This window comes from Oncorhynchus nerka, linkage group LG17 (genome assembly GCF_034236695.1).
Source record: "Oncorhynchus nerka isolate Pitt River linkage group LG17, Oner_Uvic_2.0, whole genome shotgun sequence".
Lineage (NCBI taxonomy): Eukaryota > Metazoa > Chordata > Actinopteri > Salmoniformes > Salmonidae > Oncorhynchus > Oncorhynchus nerka.
The window spans coordinates 48,757,651-48,784,856 of NC_088412.1; the positions used below are offsets into that span (position 1 = coordinate 48,757,651).

The 27,206-nt window shown below is 42.7% G+C and overlaps 1 protein-coding gene across 1 annotated transcript in view; it reads left to right on the plus strand.

The window, feature by feature from the left end:
• The window catches only part of LOC115145412 (collagen alpha-1(XXIV) chain-like), a 213,867-nt gene that overhangs the window by 23,200 nt on the left and 163,461 nt on the right, over window positions 1-27,206 (plus strand). Inside the window, exons 2-3 of the mRNA XM_065002804.1 lie at window positions 10,844-10,908; window positions 21,244-22,622. Coding sequence (XP_064858876.1) covers window positions 10,844-10,908; window positions 21,244-22,622 — 1,444 coding nt within the window. The remainder of the gene's footprint in view (window positions 1-10,843; window positions 10,909-21,243; window positions 22,623-27,206) is intronic.

The following is a 27,206-nucleotide window of genomic DNA, read 5'->3' on the forward strand; positions in this document are numbered from 1 at the left end:
TTAATAGACAGAGCTATGGATGTAAGGACTGTTTTGGTAAAACGCTGAGGGATGGGTCTGGAGAAATGTAACCACTCTCAGATTAATAGACAGAGCTATGGATGTAAGGACTGTTTTGGTAAAACGCTGAGGGATGGGTCTGGAGAAATGTAACCACTCTCAGATTAATAGACAGAGCTATGGATGCAAGGACTGTTTTGGTAAAACGCTGAGGGATGGGTCTGGAGAAATGTAACCACTCTCAGATGAATAGACAGAGCTATGGATGTAAGGACTGTTTTGGTAAAACGAGCTATGGATGTAAGGACTGTTTTGGGGGATGGGTCTGAGGATGGGTCTGGAGAAATGTAACCACTCTCAGATTAATAGACAGAGCTATGGATGTAAGGACTGTTTTGGTAAAACGCTGAGGGATGGGTCTGGAGAAATGTAACCACTCTCAGATTAATAGACAGAGCTATGGATGTAAGGACTGTTTTGGTAAAACGCTGAGGGATGGGTCTGGACTGTTTTGGTAAAACTGCTTTTGAGGATGGGTCTGGAGAAATGTAACCACTCTCAGATGAATGGATGACTGTTTTGGTAGAGCTATGGATGTAAGATGACTGTTTTGGATAAACTGTTTTGGTAAAACGCTGAGGGATGGGTCTGGAGAAATGTAACCACTCTCAGATGAATAGACAGAGCTATGGATGCAAGGACTGTTTTGGTAAAAAGCTGAGGGATGGGTCTGGAGAAATGTAACCACTCTCAGATTAATAGACAGAGCTATGGATGCAAGGACTGTTTTGGTAAAAAGCTGAGGGATGGGTCTGGAGAAATGTAACCACTCTCAGATGAATAGACAGAGCTATGGATGTAAGGACTGTTTTGGTAAAAAGCTGAGGGATGGGTCTGGAGAAATGTAACCACTCTCAGATTAATAGACAGAGCTATGGATGTAAGGACTGTTTTGGTAAAACGCTGAGGATGGGTCTGGAGAAATGTAACCACTCTCAGATGAATAGACAGAGCTATGGATGCAAGGACTGTTTTGGTAAAAGCTGAGGGATGGGTCTGGAGAAATGTAACCACTCTCAGATGAATAGACAGAGCTATGGATGCAAGGACTGTTTTGGTAAAAAGCTGAGGGATGGGTCTGGAGAAATGTAACCACTCTCAGATGAATAGACAGAGCTATGGATGCAAGGACTGTTTTGGTAAAAAGCTGAGGGATGGGTCTGGAGAAATGTAACCACTCTCAGATGAATAGACAGAGCTATGGATGCAAGGACTGTTTTGGTAAAAGCTGAGGGATGGGTCTGGAGAAATGTAACCACTCTCAGATGAATAGACAGAGCTATGGATGGATGTTTTGGTAAAACGCTGGGGATGGGTCTGGAGAAATTTTGATTAATAGTAAAACTGTTTTGGTAACGCTGAGGGATGGGTCTGGAGAAATGTAACCACTCTCAGATGAATAGACAGAGCTATGGATGCAAGGACTGTTTTGGTAAAAAGCTGAGGGATGGGTCTGGAGAAATGTAACCACTCTCAGATGAATAGACAGAGCTATGGATGTAAGGACTGACCATCCATGACATAAAGATTATGGTTTGTTTACATTTATAATATTTACAAACATTGGAGTAAAACAAACTTATATTTTGGGTTCTGAACTAACTTCATGAGTTACATTATTCTAGAATCCACAGATGTATAAATATATATCATTTATAAATCCAAAAATGGATGTAGCAACTACAGATTTAATTTAATTCTTTAATTCTGGATCAAAAGTGTGCAAGTTTGAGCATGTGTCCATTAGGCATATGGATTGATTTTCTTATCAGCATGAATTGGATTGAGCAATAAAAGCCCCACTTTTATTCCATAGGCTTGGATCTGCACTACGACGCTGTCCAAGAGCATATTTTTCTCTGGCTGTCTACTGGTTTCAAAAACAATGACTGACAGAAATTTATTGAATTCAAACATTGTTGTGTTCAAATACACATTTAAATTTGTGAACAGCCGTCCACAACAACCACAATCCGTAAAGCGCAAATAACTAAATGAGAGAGCAGCAGTGTGATTCACATCAATGCTCGATGTCGTTAACAGTGATATCCGTATCGCTGTAGTCTACACCACTGCTGTCATCTTTTCCTCCAAGAATTTAATTCAAGTTTGATAATCTTTGGATGCAGTCGCACCATTGGGAAGACATAGCTTGGACTGTAGCCTACAAGAGCCTATTCCTGCTCTTTTCCCATGATCCATCAAACACATTTGGTGTGTCATCATAGTGGTCTCTGACTTGTGGTCAGACTCGCTCAGGTTGAACAAACTTGCACCTTTTTTTCAATGCTGATTTGAATGTCGTTGTGAAAACAAAGTGTCCAAGATTTTTTTCTTCTTAATTTAAAAGTCATCATCTAGTTTTACTTTTTTTATAAAAGTATTTGTAACCCGAAGAATTGAGGCTGTTCTGGGGGCAAAGGGGGGGTGTAAACTCAATATTAGGAATGTGTTCCTAATGTTTTGTGCACTCAGTGGAAGTGTTATATAATTTTCCACTTTTAAACCTTGCCAAGATGGCCTTATAAATGACAGATTAATAATTGTATGCATATAGCCTATATGTTCCCCCTCTTTTTTCAGTTTCTCGAGTGTGTGGGGGGGGTTTGTGTCTGTATTGCTCATCGCTAGAGGTTAACAGACTACTTCCAAGATGGCGTAGCAGTCAGGCGTCTTTGTCCTGTCGTGTCCCTTGTATATATATTTTTACATCTTTTTTATTCGCAAATCTTTGTAAAATATTTTCATAAACCTCAACTTCTAAATACTCTCCTGCAACCCGCCTCACCCAATGTGGCGTGGATCTGCTTTTTTCTAAAGTATTTCTATTTACTTCGGTTCTGGAATCCCTCAACTGAAGCTAGCCGGCTAACTACCTACCAGCTATCAGTCAGCAAACCATTGCTAGTTGTCATCAGCTAACCTTTAGCTCGGAAAGCTCTCGCCAGTTTGAACAACGTGACTCAAACCAGAGCATAACGGACCTATTTCTCTCCATATCCCCAGATTCCTACCGCAAACTCTGAACATCTGGATCTTCGCAACTAGCTAACCGCAATCCCGGGTGACCACTGCTGGCTAGCGTTTCCATCCCGGAGCAAGCATCAATTAGCCTGAAGCTAGCCCGGCCAGCTCACTTCTGGGCTACAATATCCGGACCCCTTCTACTGCCGGTACGGGGCACGGAACCCCACTGATCCTCTACGACTGGAATACCGACATAATCTGCCCGAGGATTCCAACAGGCCCCTTAGGCGTGACGCCCGCTGAAGGCCCATTCTGCTAACCTGCTAGGCCTGCTAGCTACCTAGAGCTACTTGGAACCCTACTAATTCCACGACTGGTCTATCGACGTCACCGCACAAAGAGGCAAAAACAGACTTACCCCCATCGCGACGTCCCCCAAAGGCTAACTTGCTAGCCCCGGTCTGCTAATTGCTAGCTTGCCTGCCCCGGTCTGCTAACTGCTAGCTTGCCTTCCCCGGTCTGCTAACTGCTAGTCCCTGCTAACTGCTTGCTTGCTAACCCGGTCTGCTAGCTTGCCAGCCCCGGTCTGCTAACTGCTAGCTTTTTTAGCCCCGCCTACTAACTGTTAGCCCGTTAGTATCAGCCTGCTAACTGTCTGAATTGCCTTGTCCCCAGTCAGCCCAACCACCCACTGGACCCATATGTTCACTTGGCTACGCATGCCTCTCTCTAATATCAGTTTGCCTCGTCCATTACTGTCCTGGTTAGTGATTACTGTCTTATTTCACTGTAGAGCCTCTAGCCCTGCTCAGTATGCCTTAATCAACCATGTTGTCCCACCTCCTACATATATGATGACATCACCTGGTTTAAACGTCTCTCTATATCTCTCTCATCATTACTCAATGCCTAGGTTTACCTCCAATGTACTTACATCCTACCTTACCTTTGTCTGTACACTATGCCTCGAATCTATGCTATCATGCCCAGAAACCTGCTCTTTTTTACTCTCTGTTCCGAACATGCTAGACGGCCAGGTCGTATAGCATTTAGCCGTACCCTTATCCTACTTCTCCTGTGTTCCTCTGGTGATGTAGAGGTTAATCCAGGTCCTGCGGTGCCTAGCTCCACTCCCACTCCCCAGGTGCTCTCATTTGTTTACTTCTGTAACTGTAAAAGCCTTGGTTTCATGCATGTTAACATTTGAAGACTACTCCCTAAGTTTGTTTTACTCACTGCTTTAGCACACTCTGCCAACCCGGATGTCTTAGTCGTGTCTGAATCCTGGCTTAGGAAAACCACCAAAAACCTTGAAATCTCCATCCCTAACTATAACATTTTCCGCCAAGATAGAACTGCCAAAGGGGGCGGTGTTGCAAGCTACTGCAAAGATAGCCTGCAGAGTTCTGTATTACTATCCAAGTCTGTACCCAAACAATTTGAGCTTCTACTTCTAAAAATGCACCTTTCCAGAAACAAGTCTCTCACTGTTGCCGCTTGCTATAGACCTCCCTCTGTCCCCAGCTGTGCCCTCGATACCATATTTGAATTTTTTGAATATTGCCCCCATCTATCTTCTGAGCTCGTACTACTAGGTGACCTAAACTGGGACATGCTTAACACCCCGGCCATCCTACAATCCAAACTTGATGCCCTCAATCTCACACAAATTATCAATGAACCTACCAGGTACAACTCCAAATCCGTAAACACGGGCACCCTCATAGATGTCATCCTAACTAACTCGCCCTCCAAATACACCTCTGCTGTTTTCAATCAAGATCTCAGCGATCACTGCCTCATTGCCTGCATCCGTAATGGGTCTGCGAACAAACGACCACCCCTCATCACTGTCAAACGCTCCCTAAAACACTTCTGCGAGCAGGCCTTTCTAATTGACCTGGCCCGGGGTATCCTGGAATGACATTGACCTCATCCCGTCAGTAGATGATGCCTGGCTATTCTTTAAAAGTGCCTTCCTCACCATCTTAAATAGGCATGCCCCATTCAAAAAATGTAGAACTAGGAATAGATATAGTCCTTGGTTAACTCCAGACCTGTCTGCCCTTGACCAGCACAAAAACATCCTGTGGCGTTCTGCATTAGCATCGAATATCCCCCGTGATATGCAACTTTCAGGAAAGTTAGGAACAAATATACACAGGCAGTTAGGAAAGCTCTAAGGCTAGCTTTTTCAAACAGAAATTTGCATCCTGTAGTACCAACTCATAAAAGTTCTGGGACACTGTAAAGTCCATGGAGAATAAAAGCACCTCCTCCCAGCTGCCCACTGCTCTGAGGCTAGGAAACACTGTCACCACTGATAAATCCAATATAATTGAGAATTTCAATAAGCATTTCTCTATGGCTGGCTATGCTTTCCACCTGGCTACCCCTACCCCATTCAACTGCCCGGCACCCTCCAAGGCAACCCGCCAAAGCCCCCACCATTTCTCCTTTACCCAACTCCAGATAGCTGATGTTCTGAAAGAGCTGCAAAATCTGGACCCCTAAAATAATCAGCCGGGCTAGACAATCTGGACCCTCTCTTTCTAAAATTATCTGCCAAAATTGTTGCAACCCCTATTACTAGCCTGTTCAACCTCTCTTTCGTATCGTCTGAGATTCCCATAGATTGGAAAGCTGCCGCGGTCATCCCCCTCTTCAAAGGGGGTGACACTCTAGACCCTAACTGCTACAGACCTATATCTATCCTACCCTGTCTTTTTATTAAGGTCATCGAAAGCCAAGTTAACAAACAGATTACCGACCATTTTGAATCCCACCGTACCTTCTCCGCTATGCAATCTGGTTTCAGAGCTGGTCATGGGTGCACCTCAGCCACGCTCAAGGTCCTTAACGGCATCATAACCGCCATCGATAAGAGACATTACTGTGCAGCCGTATTCATCGACCTGGCCAAGGCTTTCGACTCTGTCAATCACCACATTCTTATTGGCAGACTCCACAGCCTTGGTTTCTAAAATGATTGCCTCGCCTGTTTTACCACCTACTTCTCTGATAGAGCTCAGTGTGTCAAATCGGAGGGCCTGTTGTCCGGACCTCTGGCAGTCTCTTTGGGGGTGCCACAGGGTTCAACCCTCGGGCCGACTCTTCTCTGTATACATCAATGATGTTGCTCTTGCTGCTGGTGATTCTCTGGTACACCTCTACGCAGACAACACCATTCTGTATACTTCTGGCCCCTCTTTGGACATTGTTAACTAACCTCCAGACGAGCTTCAATGCCATACAACTCTTCTTCCGTGGCCTCCAACTGCTCTTAAACGCAAGTAAAACTAAATGCATGCTATTCAACCGATCACTGCCCGCACCTGCTCGCTCGTCCAGCATCACTACTTTGGACGGCTCTGACTTAGAATACGTGGACAACTACAAATACCTAGTTGTCTGGCTAGACTGTAAACTCTCCTTCCAGACTCACATTAAGCATCTCCAATCCACAATTAAATCTAGAATTGGCTTCCTGTATCGCATTAAAGCATCCTTCACTCATGCTGCCAAACATACCCTCGGTGATGTCATCTATAAAATAGCCTTCAACACTCTACTCAACAAACTGGATGCAGTCTATCACAGTGCCATCGGTTTTGTCACCAAATCCCCATACACTACCCACCATTGCGGCCTGAACACTCTCGTTGGTTGGCCCTCGCTTCATTCTCGTCGCCAAACCCACTGGCTACAGGATATCTACAAGTCTCTGCTAGGTAAAGCCCCGCCTTATCTCAGCTCACTGGTCACCATAGCAGCACCCACTCGTAGCACGCGCTCCAGCAGGTATATATCACTGTATATATCACTGGTCACCCCCAAAGCCAAGTCTTTCCTTCCAGTTCTCTGCTGCCAACAGCCCATCTATCTACCTACCTCATCCCCATACTGAATTTATTTATTTATCTTGCTCCTTTGCACCCTAGTATCTCTACTTGCACATTAATCTTCTGCACATCTACCATTCCAGTGTTTAATTGCTATATTGTAATTACTTCGCCACCATGGCCTATTAATTGCCTTAACTCCCTTATCTTACCTCATTTGCACTCACTGTACATAGACTTTTTGTTTTCTTTTGTTCTACTGTATTATTGACTATGTTTTGTTTATTCCATGTGTAACTCTGTTGTTGTATGTGTCGAATTGCTATGCTTTATCTTGGCCAGGTCGCAGTTGCAAATGAGAATTTGTTCTCAACTAGCCTACCTGGTTAAATAAAGGTGAAATAAGAAATAAAAAAACACCGGTATCTCGATGGGGAACAGGTGTGACAGGGTCTCAAGTGTTGTTCCTTCTATTTCCTCTCCCCTCACTATCTCTTTCTTATTTCGCTCTTTTCTTTATCCCTCTGTCTGTCTATCACTTTGTCTCTTTCTCTCTCTCTATGGTATTTATACAGTAATTGTGTGTATTATCAACAGTAAAATACTCTGAAACGTTTAACTGCAGCATACTGTAAATGATGGTGCATTGTGGGAAAATGTTTTGGCTGGGGAAAGGATTTCTGTATTTTGAATGGTACTGTAATTCCACCCCACAGAATACAGTTCCGTATCTTTGGAGCTCCAAAAACTGGGTTCAGGGTATTGTTGTTTCGGTCTCATTAACATATGTTGAGGCGTGCCTTTTCAGAGATTGTATTTGTTTCACCCGTGAGTGAGAATTCTGTACCAATTGAACTGCTATATGGTTATAGGTCTCCATTAATTTCTATAAGGAACAGATTGGAGTTACAGCTAATCTTAAACCTTAAATGGTTGAGCATTTGCCATGTCCTTTAGGTCTGTTTTGCCCAGTAGTTGCTGCCATTTTGGAAGCCTTTGTTAATTAAGGATCTTACCCGTATTTGACATTTTTGCCTGAAATGACATACCCAAATCTTAACTGCCTGTAGCTCAGGACCTGAAGCAAGGATATGCATTTTCTTTATACCGTTTGAAAGGAAAGACTTTGACGTTTGTGGAAATTTGAAATTAATGTAGGAGAATATAACACATTAGATCTGGTAAAAGATATTACAAAGTAAAACATGCTTTTAAATTTTTTTGTCCCATCATCTTTGAAACGCAAGACAAATTCCATAATGTACTATTCCAGGTTAGATGCAATTTAGATTTTGGCCACTAGATGGCAGCAGTGTATGTGCAACGTTTTAGACAGATTCAATGAACCATTGCTTTTCTGTTCAAAATGTTGAATCAAGACTGCCCAAATGTGTCTAATTGGTTTTATTAATACATTTTCAAGCTCATAACTGTGCACTCTCCTCAAACAATCAAATGGTATTCTTTCAGTGTAATAGCTACTGTAAATTGGACAGTGCAGTTAGATTAACAAGAATGTCAGCTTTCTGCCCATACCAGATATGTCTGTGTCCTGTGAAATGTTCTTGTTACTTACAACCTCATGCTAATCATATTAACCTACGTTAGCTCAACTGGGGGGGATCCCATAGAGGTTAACAGCTTCTACCCCCCCACGCCATAAAACGGCTGACCAATTAATCAAATGGCCATCTGTACTTTGTACATTGACCCCCCGCGGGGGGGTAAGCATTTCACGGTAAGGTCTACACCTTTATTTGTCACATGCGTTCTAAACGGCGCATGTGACAAATACGATTCGATTTTTATTTGAACAATAGTTAAGATGGGGAGAGGTTTGTCCATAATAAAGTGTTGCTCTGCCATCTTAACAACGCTATAAACAAGGCATGTCCTACAGGGCAGGGCATGTCCTACAGGGCAGGGCAGGGCAGGGCATGTCCTACAAGTGAAGAGGGAGTTAGCAAAATTACAATTGGCCCAGAACAGGGCAGCACGGCTGGCTCTTAGATGTGCATGGAGAGCTAACATTAAAAATATGCATGTCAGTAGAGGAGAGATTGACTTCATCACTACTTGTATTGACATGTTGAATGCACTGATCTGTCTGTTTAAACTACTAGCACACAGCTCAGACACCCATGCATACCCCACAAGACATGCCACCAGAGGTCTCTTCACAGTCCCCAAGTCAAGAACAGACTATGGGAGGTGCACAGTACTACATAAAGCCATGACTACATGGAACACTATTCCACATCAAGTAACTCAATGAAAGCAGTAAAATCAGATTTAAAAACAAATTGGATAAAAATACACCTTATTGTACAGCAGGGACTGTGAAGAGACACACAGGAACAGAAGTGCATACACACACAAAACATACGCACTATACACACACATGCACATAGATTTTGTGATGTAGATATGCGGTGTGAGATTTATTGTAACGTTTTTAAGATTGTATATATATCTACCTTAATTTTGCTGGACCCCAGGAAGAACGGGGATCCATAATAAATACAAATACAATTAAATTGCAATTATCAAAGAATTATGTAACAACATGCTGATAAAATGTTGCTCCAAAAGTAATGGCAGTTTTATTACATGGGCACAAGAACAGTTTAATGTTAAGTGTTGATAATGCGGTAACAAAACTGTAACGGTAACAAAACTGTAACGGTAACAAAACTGTAACGGTAACAAAACTGTAACGGTAACAAAACTGTAACGGTAACAAAATATGGCTATTAAGTGTTGAAAGGAAACTAAATATCTAAAAACTGCCTTCTGGAATCAACTACAGCCAAGGTAGGTGAAGCATCATGTTAGTTTCTATTCCCGAAAAAAACTACCCCTTTAAATATCTTATAGCGTGTGTTTGAAACCACTGGACAAAGACGTTTGACGTTGTTTTTTGCATCCAACTTTTTTGTTGTTGTTTGCAAATGGCTTTGCATTTCTCTGCAATATTTTCAGGTTTGATAAAATTGAATAGCAGCTTTCAACCTTTTCAGTGGCATGCTGCAAGAGTCGTACAGTAGTTGAGCATCACCTTACTTAGCAGTACAAAATATCATTCAGGACAATGGACATTTACAGAATGTTCAGATATACTGTAAATGTATAGGGTAGATCAATTACGACAGTCAGATAGAATAATATAGATAATAACAGTCAGATAGATTGTAATAGTATAAGGGTTCTGTCCATTTCTATAGGGTAGATCAATTACGACAGTCAGATTGTAATAGTATAGGGGTTCTGTTCATTTCTATCTTTAACATGCAGTTCCAGATACAACCCCGCCATTAGTTGAAGGCAGCTAATCATATAGTTTATGAAAAGTATTCAAATATTGTTTATAAAGTAGTTGCTTTCTCAGATTTGTATTCTCTAATAGTTAAATTGTTTTGTTACTTTTGGAGATCTTTATTCAAATAGTTTTTAAAAAGTAGTCATTTTTGGGGTATATCTGTATTAAAATAGTTGTAGTCACGTCCAAACTAACAATTTGGTCCCCTACCCACCAAAAAAAACTTTACACAAAGCATAATTGAAACTATAGTTACCTCAGGTCTGGTTTCTTTCCCACAATTTCTCCAGCCAAATAGTATTCCCACAGTTCAGAGTATATCAGCTGTGACGGATCCATAATGTCCTCAATGTCAGTTGCATGAAATGTTTGGTTTGTTGCTGATTTATGACTTACGGTCTGATTGCAGTGTGGACAGACACTGCTTCCCAGTGGCCATAGCAGCACTGCAGATTGTGACCTATAGACTAACTATGATTAGATGTTTGGGTCGTAATGAAGACTCCGAGCGCAGTATCCATGCTGTATGGTTAGTATCTTAATTGGCTCTTTAGGTATGATTTGCGACTTGGATCCATTGACTCAAATCAAGGATATCTCGTATTTGTTTCCCGTGTTTCCTTTCCTTGACTAACTGTGTTGTTTGTCCCTGTAGGGGAACCCTCCTCCTGCTTCTGTCAATATGCACATTGTCTGCAGAAGAAGACTACCGAGCACAAGGTAAGCAGCCTCCCCATCTCAACTCCGTCTCTACATTGTAACAGTCTACACCAAACCTATGTCTGACCCACATCCATTAGCCATTTCTGTTGCCATATATTTGTCGTCTGTTGTGGATGAGAGAGTGACCTTCTCTAGCTTTAAAGGGATGTCACTTTACAAAAGCCTGGTTTACGATGGCCTGTTCTTTCTTCCAAATGGAAACAGTTTAGCCATTCAAAGTGTTGAGTGTTACAGGGGGCCTTGTGTGGGTGTGATAGGCATGGGTCTTAGTTGGACCAAGTGACATTTCACTTGTTGGCACCAGGCAGTATCTGAGAGGGAGGGTGAATACTGACTCCTGGTTGTAGAGTTGGACAATGCCAGCACTTCTATTTTGTTGTTGCCATTGCTTTAGGGTTCAAACTTGCCCAGAGAATGATACTACGTAAAATAAGTGATTTATGACATTATGCTATCATCAAGGACAGGAAATCTTCTTTGTTATGTGTTATTATTGGTATGTGAAGCTACTCTCCTCTTCCCATTATTTTTTAAAAACCCTTCTTCACATGCTCTTGGTCCTCAGGTCCTAGAATACAGGCAGAGACAGCCCAAATAGTCAGTCTCTCTCTCTCGCTCCCTCTCAAAGGTTACAAAAGAATAACACATTTCACATATATTATTTGCAAATAGTTAAAGTAGAAAAGGGAAAGTAAAGAGACAAATATGGGTTGTATTCGTGGCAACAGGTCACAAATCTTGCTGCTGTGATGGGACACTGTGGTATTTCACCCAATAGATATGGGAGTTTATCACAACTCCCATATTTCGAATTCTTTATGGGTCTGTGTAATCTAAGGGAAATATGTGTCTCTAATATGGTCATACATTTGGCTCAGTTTCCACCTCATTTTGTGGGCAGTGTGCGCATATCCTGTCTTCTCTTGATAGCTAGGTCTGCCTATGGTGGCCTTTCTCAATGTTAATTTGTAATAATTGTTTAGTACTCTCATGATTTGGTTGGGTCTAATTGTGTTGCTGTCCTGGGGCTCTGTGGGGTCTGTTTGTGTTTGTGAACAGAGCCCCAGAATCATCTTCTTTAGGGGACTCTTCTCCAGGCTCATCTCTCTGTAGGGTGTGTTTGTGAACGGAGCCCCAGGACCAGCTTGCTTAGGGGACTCTTCTCCAGGCTCATCTCTCTGTAGGTGATGGCTTTATTATGAAAGGTTTGAAAATCTCTTTCTTTTTGGTGGTGGAATAATTTAATGGCTCTTTTCTGGATTTTGACCATTAGTGGCATTCGGCCTAATTCTGCTCTGCATGCATTATTTGGTGTTTTACGTTGTACACTGAGGATATTTTTGCAGAATTCTGCATGCATAGTCTCAATTTGGTGTTTGTCCCGTTTAGTAAATTCTTGGTTGGTGAGCGGACCCCAGACCTCACAACCGTAAAGGGTAATGGGTTCTATAACTAATTCAAGTATTTTTAGCCAGATCCTAATTGGGATGTTGATTTTTATGTTCCTTTTGATGGCATAGAAGGCCCTTCTTGCCTTGTCTCGCAGATCGTTCACAGCTTTGTGGAAGTTACCTGTGGCGCTGATGTTTAGGCCGAGGTATGTATAGTTTTTTGTGTGCTCTAGGGCATGTAGTCCCAAACTGGGGTACCTCAGGGGTACGCAAAATTAAAATGTGATTCAAATTTCTTTTTTATAACTATATTTAATTGTAATTTTTTATTCATCACATTTTCAAACAGTCCATTTAGTAAGGCATCCATTGAGACACATACCAGCTCTACTGGTAGTACCGCTGAAATACAGTTGAATTCAGAAGTTTACATACACTTAGGTTGGAGTCATTAAAACTCATTTTTCAACCACTCCACAAATGTCTTGTTAACAAACTATAGTTTTGGCAAGTCGGTTAGGACATCTACTTTGTGAATAATATTTCCGACAATTGTTTACAGACAGATTATTTCCCTGTATCACAATTCCAGTGGGTCAGAAGTTTACATGCGCTAAGTTGACTGTGCCTTTAAACAGCTTGGCAATTATGTCATGGCTTTAGAAGCTTCTGATAGGCTAATTGACATCATTTGAGTCAATTGGAGGTGTACCTGTGGATGAATTTCAAGGCCTACCTTCAAACTCAATGCCTCTTTGCTTGACATCATGGGAAAATCAAAAGAAATCAGCCAAGACCTCAGAAAAAAATTGTAGACCTCCACAAGTCCGGTTCATCCTTGGGAGCAATTTCCTAATGCCTGAAGGTACCACGCTCATCTGTACAAACAATAGTATGCAAGTATAAACACTATAGGACCAGGCAGCCGTCATACCGCTCAGGAAGGAGGCGCGTTCTGTCTCCTAGAGATGAATGTACTTTGGTGCGAAAAGTGCAAATCAATCCCAGAACAACAGCAAAGGACCTTGTGAAGATGCTGGAGGAAACAGGTACAAAAGTATCTATATCCATCGTAAAACGAGTCCTATATCGACATAACCTGAAAGACCACTCAGTAAGGAAGAAGCCACTGCTCCAAAACCGGTTTGCAACTGCACATGGGGACAAAGATCGTACTTTTGGGGAAATGTCCACTGGTCTGATTAAACAAAAATGAACTGTTTGGCCATAATGACCATCGTTATGTTAGGAGTAAAAAGTGGGAGGCTTGCAAGCCAAAGAACACCATCCCAACCGTGAAGCACGGGGGTGGCAGCAATTTGTTGTGTGGGTGCTTTGCTGCAGGGGGGACTGGTGCACTTCACAAAATAGATGGCTTCGTGAGGAGAAGAATTATGTGGATATATTGAAGCAACATCTCAGACATCAGTCAGGAAGTTAAAGCTTGGTCGCAAATGGATCTTCCAAATGGACAATGACCTTAAGCATACTTCCAAAGTTGTGGCAAAATGGCTTAAGGACAGGAAAGTCAAGGTATTGGAGTGGCCATCACAAAGCCCTCAACCCTATAGAACATTTATGGGCAGAACTGATAAAGCATGTCCGAGCAAGGAGGCCTACAAACCTGACTCAGTTACACCAGTTCACAGAACTTATTCTCGGGAAGCTTGTGGAAGGCTACCCAAAAAGTTTAACCCAAGTTATTAAACAATTTAAAGGCAATGCTACCAAATACTAATTGATTATGTAAACTTCTGACCCACTGGGAATGTAATGAAATAAATAAAAGCTGAAATATATAATTCTCTCTACTATTATTCTGACATTTCACATTCTTAAAATAAAGTGGTAATCCTAACTGACCTAAGACATACTTTTTTTTACTAGGATTACATATTATGAATTGTGAAAAACTGAGTTTAAATATATTTGGCTAAGGTGTATGTAAACTTCCAACTTCAACTGTAGATAATAAACAAAAGTGTTAAGTCTGCTCCTGCCACGCCCCCTACTGCTCATCCTGTGTCTCCTTGACCTGCCGCCACTCCCCCAGTGCTCTCTCCCTCTGTGTGTGTGATTGTGTGGGCGGAGACAGGTGTGCTGGAGTTAGAGCCGATCCCCACCAGCTGCAACCTGTTCCATAATCAAGACCTCTACAAATACTCAGTCATGCCACTTCCAAACTTCCAAATCATAATCTCTGCTCACTCAGTCTACGTTTATAGTCATGTGTTACTATTTAGATCCTGTCCCAACCTCTCTCGCTCCAGCCTCAGCACCTGGTTTCTGCAACTTGCCTAAGCTTCCATTGGCCTGCACTCCATCTTCCCCCTGTGTTTCAATAAATACCTTGGTTACTTCATCCCAGTCTCCTCGTCTGAGTCTGCTCTTGGATTTCCCTGTTCCACTCCACGTAACAAAAAGTGAAATAAGCAATACAAAAAAAATAACAGTAAACATTGCTGTGAGACAGAGAGAGAATGTAGTTGTACTCCCAGGTCAGGCCCTTGTTTCCAGTACCACTGAAGGACAGTCTTTAGTCAGGCAGCTTGAATATGTGTTGCCATCCAGGCCCATGTCACAGCATGCAGTGGCCTGATAGGGAGATGACGACAAATGCATTGCATACTTTTCCTCACCAAAGCCATATTAGCATGTACTGCACATGTTGCTAAACAAGTCAACCATTTTGTTAGTTTAGCTGATAAATGGAAATTCATATGCAATATTCAGTTCATAAGCATTTACTAATACCTCTAAGGCAGGGTTTCCCAAACTTGGTCCCCCCCTCGGTGCACAATTAGTTTTTTGCCCTAACACTTCACAGCTAATTCAATTAACCAACTCTTCATCAAGCTTTATTTATTTGAATTAGCTGTGTAGTGCTAGGGCAAAAAACTAAACGTGCACAGGGGCGGGGGACAGGTAGGCATCCCTGGTCCGGGAGTGTCGCAGGCACGTCACATTTTTTATTTAACCGACCTGGAAGACCAGGTATGTTGAATTTAGGCAATCACTGATCAGTTGATCAGGGCTGCGTTCAGTACATAAAAACGTTATAGAATGTTCCATAGAACGGAAATGGTTTTGTACTGAATGACTAGTTGAAAAATAGGGAGGGGTTGGTTTGTGGTTTCAAAATGTACTGCTGCCCTTTAAATTCTTCACTCATTGCTTCAAGCCACACCCCGGCACACCCACCGAACAGAGCAAACGCATTTCAAAGTCTGTTTAAGAACATACAAGAATGTTTTGAGAAAACATGGCGTTCGGTACAAACCATTCCGAAATGTAGCAAACATTCAAGCGAACTGAATGCACCCCTGGTGTGATGCATAGTTTAAACAAAATCCTGCAATGCCTGTGGCACTCCAGGAACAGGGTTGCCTACCCCTGCTCTGGGGTCCAGTGGTGAAAGGACTGCTGTGCAAGGAATATGACAACAGCTTTCTTCCAGGGCCCATATTTACAAAGCGTCTCAGAGTAGGGCTAGTGATCTAGGATAACCTCCTCCTTGTAATTGTACTCGGTGTGAAGATAGCTAGCGAACCTCTGTGTTGTGATAAGTATGTTGTTTGCTCTATAACCTGTTAATTCATATTCCTTTCAACTGTGATATATAGGCCAAAAAGACAGAGACAATCAGAATAAAATCAACCACACCTTTGTTTTATCACAAAACTAGATAGCAACCTCTGTCCAGTGAAGTCCACAAAGCATATTGCATATACAGTAACAGACAGTTACATGACCTACAGCATGGTCAAGTAAGTTAATATTTCGGACATTTTCGGACCACTAAACAACTATTGATTTAGAACCACAGAGTTACCACAAGTTGCAAAGAAAACAGGAGCTGCCTCCACTATTCCAGCACCAGTCTTCCAGCACCAGTCTTCCAGCACCAGTCTTCCAGCACCATTCAACATTTAAAAATCATCAAATCACCTCTGCTTAGTCCAATACAGTGACAACTAAAAGATACCAAAACAATTTAGTCCAATCAACATACAGTGGGGCAAAAAGGTATTTAGTCAGCCACCAATTGTGCAAGTTCTCCCACTTAAAAAGATGAGAGAGGCCTGTAATTTTCGTCATAGGTACACTTCAACTATGACAGACGAAATAAGAAAGAAATCCAGAAAATTACATTGTAGGATTTTTAATGAATTTATTTGCAAATTATGGTGGAAAATAAGTATTTGGTCAATAACAAAAGTTTATCTCAATACTTTGTTATATACCCTTTGTTGGCAATGACAGAGGTCAAACATTTTCTGTAAGTCTTCACAAGGTTTTCACACACTGTTGCTGGTATTTTGGCCCATTCCTCCATGCAGATCTCCTCTAGAGCAGTGATGTTTTGGGGTTGTTGCTGGGCAACACAGACTTTCAACTCCCTCCAAAGATTTTCTATAGGGTTGAGATCTGGAGACTGGCTAGGCCACTCCAGGACCTTGAAATGCTTCTTACGAAGCCACTCCTTTGTTGCCCGGGCGGTGTGTTTTGGGATCATTGTCATGCTGAAAGACCCAGCCACGTTTCATCTTCAATGCCCTTGCTGATGGAAGGAGGTTTTCACTCAAAATCTCACGATACATGGCCCCATTCATTCTTTCCTTAACACGGATCAGTCGTCCTGGTCCCTTTGCAGAAAAACAGCCCCAAAGCATGATGTTTCCACCCCCATGCTTCACAGTAGGTATGGTGTTCTTTGGATGCAACTCAGCATTCTTTGTCCTCCAAACACGACGAGTTGAGTTTTTACCAAAAAGTTCTAATTTAGTTTCATCTGACCATATGACATTCTCCCAATCTTCTTCTGGATCATCCAAATGCTCTCTAGCAAACTTCAGACGGGCCTGGACATGTACTGGCTTAAGCAGGGGGACAAGTCTGGCACTGCAGGATTTGAGTCCCTGGCGGCGTAATGTGTTACTGATGGTAGGCTTTGTTAGTTTGGTCCCAGCTCTCTGCAGGTCATTCACTAGGTCCCCCCGTGTGGTTCTGGGATTTTTGCTCACCGTTCTTGTGATCATTTTGACCCCACGGGGTGAGATCTTGCGTGGAGCCCCAGATCGAGGGAGATTATCAGTGGTCTTGTATGTCTTCCATTTCCTAATAATTGCTCCCACAGTTTATTTCTTCAAACCAAACTGCTTACCTATTGCAGATTCAGTCTTGCCAGCCTGGTGCAGGTCTACAATTTTGTTTCTGGTGTCCTTTGACAGCTCTTTGGTCTTGGCCATAGTGGAGTTTGGAGTGTGACTGTTTGAGGTTGTGGACAGGTGTCTTTTATACTGATAACAAGTTCAAACAGGTGCCATTAATACAGGTAACAATTGGAGGACAGAGGAGCCTCTTAACCTCTTGCTCCTACCTGACACGCAGGCGTCCCATCTAGACATCCGGAAATGCAAATGCGCTACGCTAAATGCTAATAGTACTAGTTAAAACTCAAACGTTCATTAAAATACACATGCAGGGTATTGAATTAAAGCTACACTCGTTGTGAATCCAGGCAACAAGTCAGATTTTTAAAATGCTTTTCGGCGAAAGCATGAGAAGCTATTATCTGATAGCATGCAACACCCCGAAATACCTGAAGGGGACGTAAACAAAATAATTAGCATAGTCGGCGCTACACAAACCGCACAAATAAAATATAAAACATTCATTACCTTTGACCATCTTCTTTGTTGGCACTCCTAGATGTCCCATAATCACTATTGGGTCTTTTTCTTCGATTAAATTGGTCCATATATAGCCTAGATATCGATCTATGAAGACTGTGTGATAAACTGAAAAAATAGCGTCTTATAACGTAACGTCATTTTTTAAAATTAAAAAAGTCGACGATAAACTTTCACAAAACACTTCGAAATACTTTTGTAATGCAACTTTAGGTATTAGTAAACGTTAATAAGCGATCAAATTGATCACGAGACGAAGTATATTCTATAGGGGTACGTCTGGAAATAATGTCCGGGTAAATCTCAACCAAAATATCCGGTCCGAGACCTGAAGAAATGGGCTGTCTCTTCTTCGTTTGACCAAGAAACAAATCGTAGGCAAATGACAAGACTGTTGACATTGTGTGGAAGCTGTAGGAATTGCAATCTTGGCTCCAGGTAATTTGCTTTCCCATAGACAATACATGCAAGTGGCGCATTGATATATTTTCCAATTTTCAGTGATCAGATTTTCCTGCACTTTTCGATGAAACGCACGTTATGTTATAGCCACAGCCGTGATTTAACCAGTTTTATAAACGTCAGAGTGTTTTCTATCCACACATACTAATCATATGCATATACTATATTCCTGGCAGCAGGGCGCTGAAATGTTGCGCGATTTTTAACAGAATGTTCGAAAAAGTAGGGGGTAGGAGTAACAGGTTAAAGAAGAAGTTACAGGTCTGTGAGAGCCAGAAATCTTGCTTGTTTGTAGGTGACCAAATACTTATTTTCCACCATAATTGGCAAATACCTATGGACCTATGGGTCCTTGAAATGTGGTATCAGCCTACTCAGTGACATCTAAAGAACAGAACTGTGAAGATAATAATAACATCATAGCTCTTATTGCAGGACTTTAACTGTGAGAAACCCCTTCACTATACAGCCTATTGACTGGTGAGCTAATGTCGCTCATTAAACAACATTTTTCGAAATAAGTACAATGTTATGCTGTTTACAGTTCAGGCATAGATCTATTTCCAAAGATAATGGTCTCCAATGTCACTCTGTTTGAATCTCCATTTTAGAGTATTCTATGATCGCTGAATCCATACGGCTTTTTGCTAAGTGTTTCCATGTGTACGTTCTAATGATACAACTTGGACAAAGGTAAATGTCAGCCACCATCTGTTACCCCTTCCTCCCCAACTTTCTGCTGTTAACATTTATACTACGCTTTTCTAAATAACTTATTAGCTGTGCCATTTGACCCGTTACCAAGATGAACGGTCGCAAGGTCATATATGTGCAACTCGTTCTAAAATAGCTTACCGCTTTGATGTCTGATTATTTACCAGTCTCTATTTCCTTTGCCATATATCTTATGCGTGCGTGCATGCAAACTGCTGGTTAAGTTCTCTTCACTCCTGTTCTGCCAAATCAATAAAACAGTCTTTGAAAAGCTCCCTGAGCAGCTCAATGAGCTTGGGGGGGATGAGCTGTTTCAAAGGAAACTAGTGTCTCTGGATTAGCAATGAAAATACCTTCCACTGCTCCTTCTCCTCCAACTCCAACTCCTCCTCCTCCCTCCTACCCCCCTCCTCCTTCTTCTCCTCTCCTACTCTTCCCGGGATCTCCCCACTGACATTCTCCTATTTCCTGGATTCCACTGAGCGTACACATCAGTCAGCCAGTTTGTCCTCCCTCCCGCACGCACACACGCACACACACACACACACACACACACACACACACACACACACACACACACACACACACACACAAGTTGTGTCTTCTGTAAAGCCGCTGAGTTTTGATTCCTTTTGCTTCTTATGTCCATAATATATTTAATACCTATTTTTTCTCATTTGTCATATCATATGCTTTTTCAAAAATATTGTGCCATGCTGTTGACATTTGTAATGCTTCCCTTTAGTCATGTTACACCCTGATTCAAAGCTTAGATAGCTACCGTGCTGAGAAAACGCTTCACTACTTTTTAAACTACTTTGTAAACACGGTTCTCTTGCTGAACTTCAATTAAAGCAGGTCTGACAGGTCGTTCGAGGAATCACCTGGGAGATTCATGACTCAGCAGGAGATAAGATCATGAATCTCTGGTGGCAGATTGATTCAAACAAGCTGTTTGAAACATACACACACACACACATATATTATTGTGTGGTAGTACTGTACTGTACCATCTATCTCTCTATAGTCTCCTGTCTGGAGATGATTGTGGACTACAGGGATAAGAGGACCGAGCACGCCCCCATTCTGCTGCAGTGGAGTAGGTTGAGAGCTTCATGTTCCTTGGTGTCCACATCACCAACAAACTAACATTGTCCAAGCACACCAAGACAGTCGTGAAAAGACTGACTGAAAAGATTTGGCATGGGTCCTCAGATCCTCAAAAGGTTCTACAGCAGCACCATTGAGAGCATCCTGACTGGTTGCATCACTGCCTGGTATGGCAACTGCTTGGCCTCCGACTGCAAGGCACTACAGAGGGTAGTGCGTATGGCCCAGTGCATCACTGGGGCCAAACGTCCTGCCATCCAAGATGGCACCATACCAGGTGGTGTCAGAGGAAGGCACTAAAAATTGTCAAAGACTCCAGCCACCCTAGTCATAGACTGTTCTCTCTGCTACCGCATGGCAAGCGGTAGCAGAGTCTAGGTACAAAAGGCTTCTACACAGATTCTACCCCCAAGCCATGAGACTCCTGAACATCTAGTCAAATGGCTACCCAGACTATTTGCATTGCCCCCCCCCATCCACACCACTGCTACTCTCTGTTGTCATCTTATGTATAGTCTCTTTAAGTAAGCTCGTAAGTAAGCAATTAACTGTAAGGTCTACACCTCTTGTATTCGGCGCATGTGACTAATAAAATTGGATTTGATTTGGAACCCAGCTGCATGGCTCACTTGCCTGGCTGTCTGAGGAGGACTATGGGTAATCTGTGATGTCAGTGTGGCCGAGCCTTGATCAGACCTTCCACCTATATATTCACTTCATGGTCCTCTTCTACTTGCTTTCCATTCTTTTTTCATAATTGTCTTTCTTCTTCTTCTTTCATCTCCTTTCCTACCTCCTTTTCCACTAGCATTTGTATATACAGTGCATTGAGTAATCCCCTACTACCACCATGTTTCACTGGAGGTAGTGATGATGCTGATGGCCTCTTCCTATTACTGTTTGTAAGATGTTAAGATGTTGCACGGGTCTGACTGTTTAACTTACAGCTCTCTCCTCCACAGGTGTCGATATCCTCCATCAGCTGGGCATCACCGGCAGCAGAGAGACTCTCTCCTCTGGGATCAGCTCGCCCTCTCCTCCATCCCCACCCCCAAGAGCCGGGGTCCTACTTAGCCTGGATGCCCACATTGAAGCCCCCACGGGGAGCCTGTTCCCGCCGGAGCTCGGTGAGGAGTTTTCTGTTGTGGTGAGCCTAAGCTCCTGGCGAGCGAACAATGCTTTCCTTTTCAGCGTGCGTGACAGCAGGAACAAGCTGCAGTTTGGTATCCAGCTGCTGCCCGGGAAGGTGGTCGTGTACACTGCCGAGAAGACCTCCGTCTACTTCACCTATGACGTGAACGACGGGCGCCAGCACTCTTTCGCTGTGGGCGTGAGGCCACGCTCTGTGTCGTTCCATGCGGACTGCGGGGCGGTGCAGCAGAGAGAGCAGACGCTGACCCGGTCACAGACCCTGGGGTCAGGATCCGGAGGCCTGCTCACCTTAGGAAGGATGAACTCCAAAGCAGCCCAATTCCAGGGCCTCATATGCCAGCTGGATATCTACCCCCTGGCCCAGGCTGCTGCGCGCTACTGCGACTACCTTAAAAGACAATGCCGGCTGGCCGACACTTTCCGATGGCCCCCCAGCTCGGATATGGAGGTTTCCAGCTCCCTGGCATTCTCTCCTATTCCTCTTTCTCTGGAGTCCCAGATGGTGGTGCCCCCATTGTTGACTGTAGACTCCCACACCCAGCAGACGTCCACCTCGGCCGGATCAGCCCCCATCCCCTCTCTGGAGAGGTCCGGAACAATGTATTTAAGCCCCTCAGAGCAGCCACACCTGGGGGTCAGTATCCAGACCCAGAGCTCCCTGCTAGAGCACCTCAACTCCATCCATACCCCCGTCACTGCTGTCCACAACAGCCTGTCCTCAGGCACCCTCAGTGGGCTGGAGGCCCTGGGAATCACCCGCAGAAGTACCACCCCCAGTTACAGATCCAGCCCTACAAGGGGTTCAACCAGGCACTCTCCCCAGTCTGAGAATGACATGGAGGAGAGGAGCCCCAGGAGGCCCCAACGGGTCACCATAGGCACCCCAGGTATAAACTCTCCTGTCAAGCAGACTCACTTGAAGGATGGCTTGAGGAACAGCTCCAGCTCCAGGCCTAGGGACTCTAACCCCCAGCTCCAGCCCATTGACCACCTCCTGGACACCCAGTTCAGACCCAATGGCACCACCCTGTACCGGGAGAACCAGGTGGAAACCTCAGAGGAGCATGGCCAGGAAGAGGCCTACGATGTGGACATGGGAGGCTACGACTATGGTTATGAGGATCCAGACTACTTCTACGGAGACTATGACGAAGCTTTCCCCGGACCCAAAGGAGAACCAGGTCCTCCGGTAAGTGTTTGGAATTCATAAATAGATTGAGAGAATGTTGGAAACATTTCTTTCAAGTGTGTTTCCCGCAAGTCAGAGCAGAGGTGTGCATGAGCAATGGGGAAAATTAGCAATTAAGCCTAATTTATTGTGATTATGCATTGAGTGTTCTGTTGGCCCTCTTTCTCAAACACACTCAATAAAGCCCCCCAAAAATAAAAATAAATAAGTAAATAATTTGGCAGGCCTTTGTATTGATTTAGAGGCAAGGTGATGGTGTCGAAGCACCTTTTTTCATGTATCAACAGGTGGTTAAAATAACATGTCATTCCTCTTGAAATACTGCCAGTGACTCGTCCTGACACTTGTGAGAGTGGGGAGGGGTGTAATTTATAACTGGGGGTTGCTCCTATAGGCTACCGACAAAAGAGCATCCAACAGGCTGACATCAGCTAGCTAGCTAGCCGTAGAGGTATTTTGTTCTTCTCTTCAGTGAGAACAACATTCTGACATTCTGTCATATCGGTGATGCTGATCTAATGCTTATGGCCCCATGGCCCGTGGCCTCAGAGGGACACAGCTGATTGAGGTGTTTCCAAGTCAGTGGTGTGGCTGCTCAACCTTTCTCCTCAAGGACTTAAAGCCACAATCTGTCATTTATTTGATCATTGAAAAGCAGTCACTGTAATTATTAAAGATTGCACCTTTACCGAGAGTAAGTCCGAGCCTAACTTCTGTTTCTCTAATTCAACTCCATGAGCCTAGAGCTGGTAGACAAATGTTTTTGGAGGCCAACCAAACCTGGTTACCAGGAGGTGATAAGTCAAGGAGTCAGATATCGACTTGTTTTTCCATCCTCCTTAACTAAGCTACTGTATGTGTTGTCTTTAGCAACAGTCTCTGACAGGCTCCATATTTAGGATGTCGGCTCAGCGCAAGGACAATGGGTCAGTGTGTGATTGTGATGTCACCACATCCCATCCTGCACTCAGAGCTACAGATTGAGGATATGGCTATGTTCTGTTCAGCGTTCTCCTGTGCTCCATACTCTCCCATGTTCAGTGCTCCCTGCTCCGTGCTTCATTTGCCTGCTCTGGAGCATGGAAGTACAGTGAATGGAACACTGATTGTATCTCATCCTCACATAGGTTTTGGCTCTGGCTCCAGATAGTCAGTAGAGAAGCATAACATTAAACACAGGTGATGAATATGAATAACCCTTTAAACCCTTTGTTTTACAGCCCATTATTTAGCAGATACCCAGCTAGCACATAACGTTCTGAGAACCATATGTTTCTTTGAGCTTGGTGAGCACGTGGTTGTCCTATTATTTAGCAGATACCCAGCTAGCACATAACGTTCTGAGAACCATATGTTTCTTTGAGCTTGATGAGCACGTGGTTGTCCTATTATTGAGCAGATACCCAGCTAGCACATAATGTTCTGAGAACCATATGTTTCTTTGAGCTTGGTGAGCACGTGGTTGTCCTATGGTTATTTTGTATACAACCTTGCCACAACTTTCTGGGAATGTTGCAGGATAGATGCTTGGTTTTGGAACGTTCTCAGCTCATTTACGGAACTTGACAAAAACACGTTATTTTCTTGGAATTTCATTAGTCTAATAGAACGTTTCCTAAAAGTTCAGACATGGTAACATTTAATTGCAATTTTGGTAATGTTCTAGGAATGTTCTCCAATGGGTTTGACATTTGGAATGTTTTCAAATAGTTCTGAAAACATTAAGAAACAACGTTTTTCTGTGGGAATTTCAGTACTTCATCATAATGTTTCCAGGTTTCCTCATGGTTCTATTTAAAGTCATGTTCTCAAATTGTTCTGTACGTTAAGAAACAACTTTCTTCTGTAGGAATTTAAGTACTTCTACAGAACATTACACACAAGTTCCCATGTGGATCTATTTAATGTCATATTTTTACTACATTCTGGGAAAGTTCTCAAAAATGGTGTGACTTAAGAGATGTTTTCCGAACATTCAGATAATGTATGGTTCTCTTTTATGTCAGTTCTTGGCAATATTCTGTGAATGTATTTTTTAAAATTGTACACATTAACATCAGTAAGCTCAGTTACGTTCTCAGAAAATGAAAAAAACTTTACATAAAAAAACAATAAAATGTTTATACGTTCTAAGAATGTTATTTAAAAACATATACATACTGCTTTTAATCAACAAAACTCTATATCCTCTCTTGTTAACCTGCTTGCGTCCCAACTAGAGCTCTGGAAATGCGCTACGCTAAATGCTAATAGTATTAGTTAAAACTCAAAAGTTCATTAAAATACACATGCAGGGTATCGAATTAAAGCTACACTCGTTGTGAATCCAGGCAACAAGTCAGATTTTTAAAATGCTTTTCGGCGACAGCATGAGAAGCTATTATCTGATAGCATGCACCAATACACTACAACACAAAAGCACAGCAGGGGACGTAAACAAAATAATTAGCATTTCGGCGTTACACAAACCGCACAATAAAATAGAAAACAGTCATTACCTTTCACCATCTTCTTTGTTGGCACTCCTAGATGTCCCATAAACACTATTGGGTCTTTATTTCGATTAAATCGGGCCATATAAAGCCAAGATATCGTTATATGTAGACTGTGTGATAAACGAAAAAAACAGCGATTTCACAACGTAACGTCATTTTTTAAAATTCAAAAAGTAGACGATAAACTTTCACTGAATTATTTTGTTTACGTCCCCTGTGGGTCTTTTGGGGTGTTGCATGCTATCAGATAATAGCTTCTCATGCTTTCGCCGAAAAGCATTTTAAAAATCTGACTTGTTGCCTGGATTCACAACGAGTGTAGCTTTAATTCGATACCCTGCATGTGTATTTTAATGAACTTTTGAGTTTTAACTAATACTATTAGCATTTAGCGTAGCGCATTTGCATTTCCAGAGCTCTAGTTGGGACGCAAGCGTCCCAAGTAGAAGCAAGATTAAGTGTGTTCAGGTGTGTTGGCCGTTGCAATTACCTACTACTTGGTGCATTAACATTTTTCTATTTTGTTTGATCCAGTTTGACTCAATGCTGGGATGTGAGAAGAATGTATAGACACTTCAAATGCACTTTAAGAGGGAGGAAGTACAGATTACTCAATCGTCACCTTCATGATTTACTTCCTTCCCCTAAATACCTTTCACTGCTGGTACTATTAGTGCTACCTAGCCTGGTTCAACCATACTGAAAAATAGTGAGTGCAGCGCTAAGTCTGGTTTATCCAGGCTAAGTGTTCCCTATAGTAGACAGCAAATTCAAATATATAGTATGGAACATACTGTACAATAAATACAGTTTTAAGGTTTTGTTGGGCCCAACACGCAGCACAGCTGTCATGCTGCTAATATTATCAACAGAGCTTTGTTTGTTTTTTGCGTGAAGAAGCCTCATGGTCTCAATTGGCCCTGTTGTTATGGCGAGGAGAAGGCGGTAGTAGTGCACTCACTGTTTCCATCACTGTTTCCATCACTGTTTCCATCACTGTGTCTGTGTTGGAGTGTGGCTCCATGAGCAAGCAGCTGTTTCTGTCGCTGAGACGTTCTCTCTTTGTCCCATTGATATCGACGGAGAGGGATAGATTGTGCAGGACTTCCCCATAACTGCTTGTACGCACACGTACAGTTGAAGTCGGAAGTTCACATACATCTTATCCAAATACATTTAAACTCAGTTTTTCACAATTCCTGACATTTAATCCCGGTAAAAAATGCCCTGTCTTAGGTCAGTTAGGATCACCACTTTATTTTAAGAATGTGAAATGTCAGAATAATAATAGAGAGAATGATTTATTTCAGCTTTTATTTCTTTCATCACATTCCCAGTGGGTCAGAAATGTATTTGTATTTGGTAGCATTGCCTTTAAATTGCTTACCTTGGGTCAAACGTTTCAAGTGGCCTTTCACAAGCTTCCCACAAAAAGTTGGATGAAATTTGGCCCATTCCTCCTGACAGAGCTAGAGTAACTGAGTCAGGTTTGTAGGCCTCCTTGCTCGCACACACTTTTTCAGTTCTGCCCATACATTTTCTATAGGATTAAGGTCAGGGCTTTGTGATGGCCATTCCAATACATTGACTTTGTTGTCTTTAAGCCATTTTGCCACAAATTTGGAAGTATGCTTGGGGTCATTGTCCATTTGGAAGACCCATTTGAGACCAAACTTTAACTTCCTGACTGAGGTCTGAGAAGTTTCTTCAATATATCCACATAATTTTCTTCCCTCATTATGCCATCTATTTTGTGAAGTGCACCAGTCCCTCCTGCAGCAAAGCACCCCCACAATATGATGCTGACATCCCCGTGCTTCACGGCTGGGATTGTGTTCTTCGGCTTGCAAGCCTCCCCCTTTTTCCTCCTAACATAATGATGGTCATTATGGCCAAACAGTTCTATTTTTGTTTCATCAGACCAGAGGACATTTCTCCAAAAATTACGATCTTTGGCCCCATATGCGGTTGCAAACCGTAGTCTGGCTTTTCTTATGGTGGTTTTGGAGCAGTGGCTTCTTCCTTGCTGAGTGGCCTTTCAAGTTATGTTGATATAGGATTTGTTTTACTGTGGATATAGATACTTTTG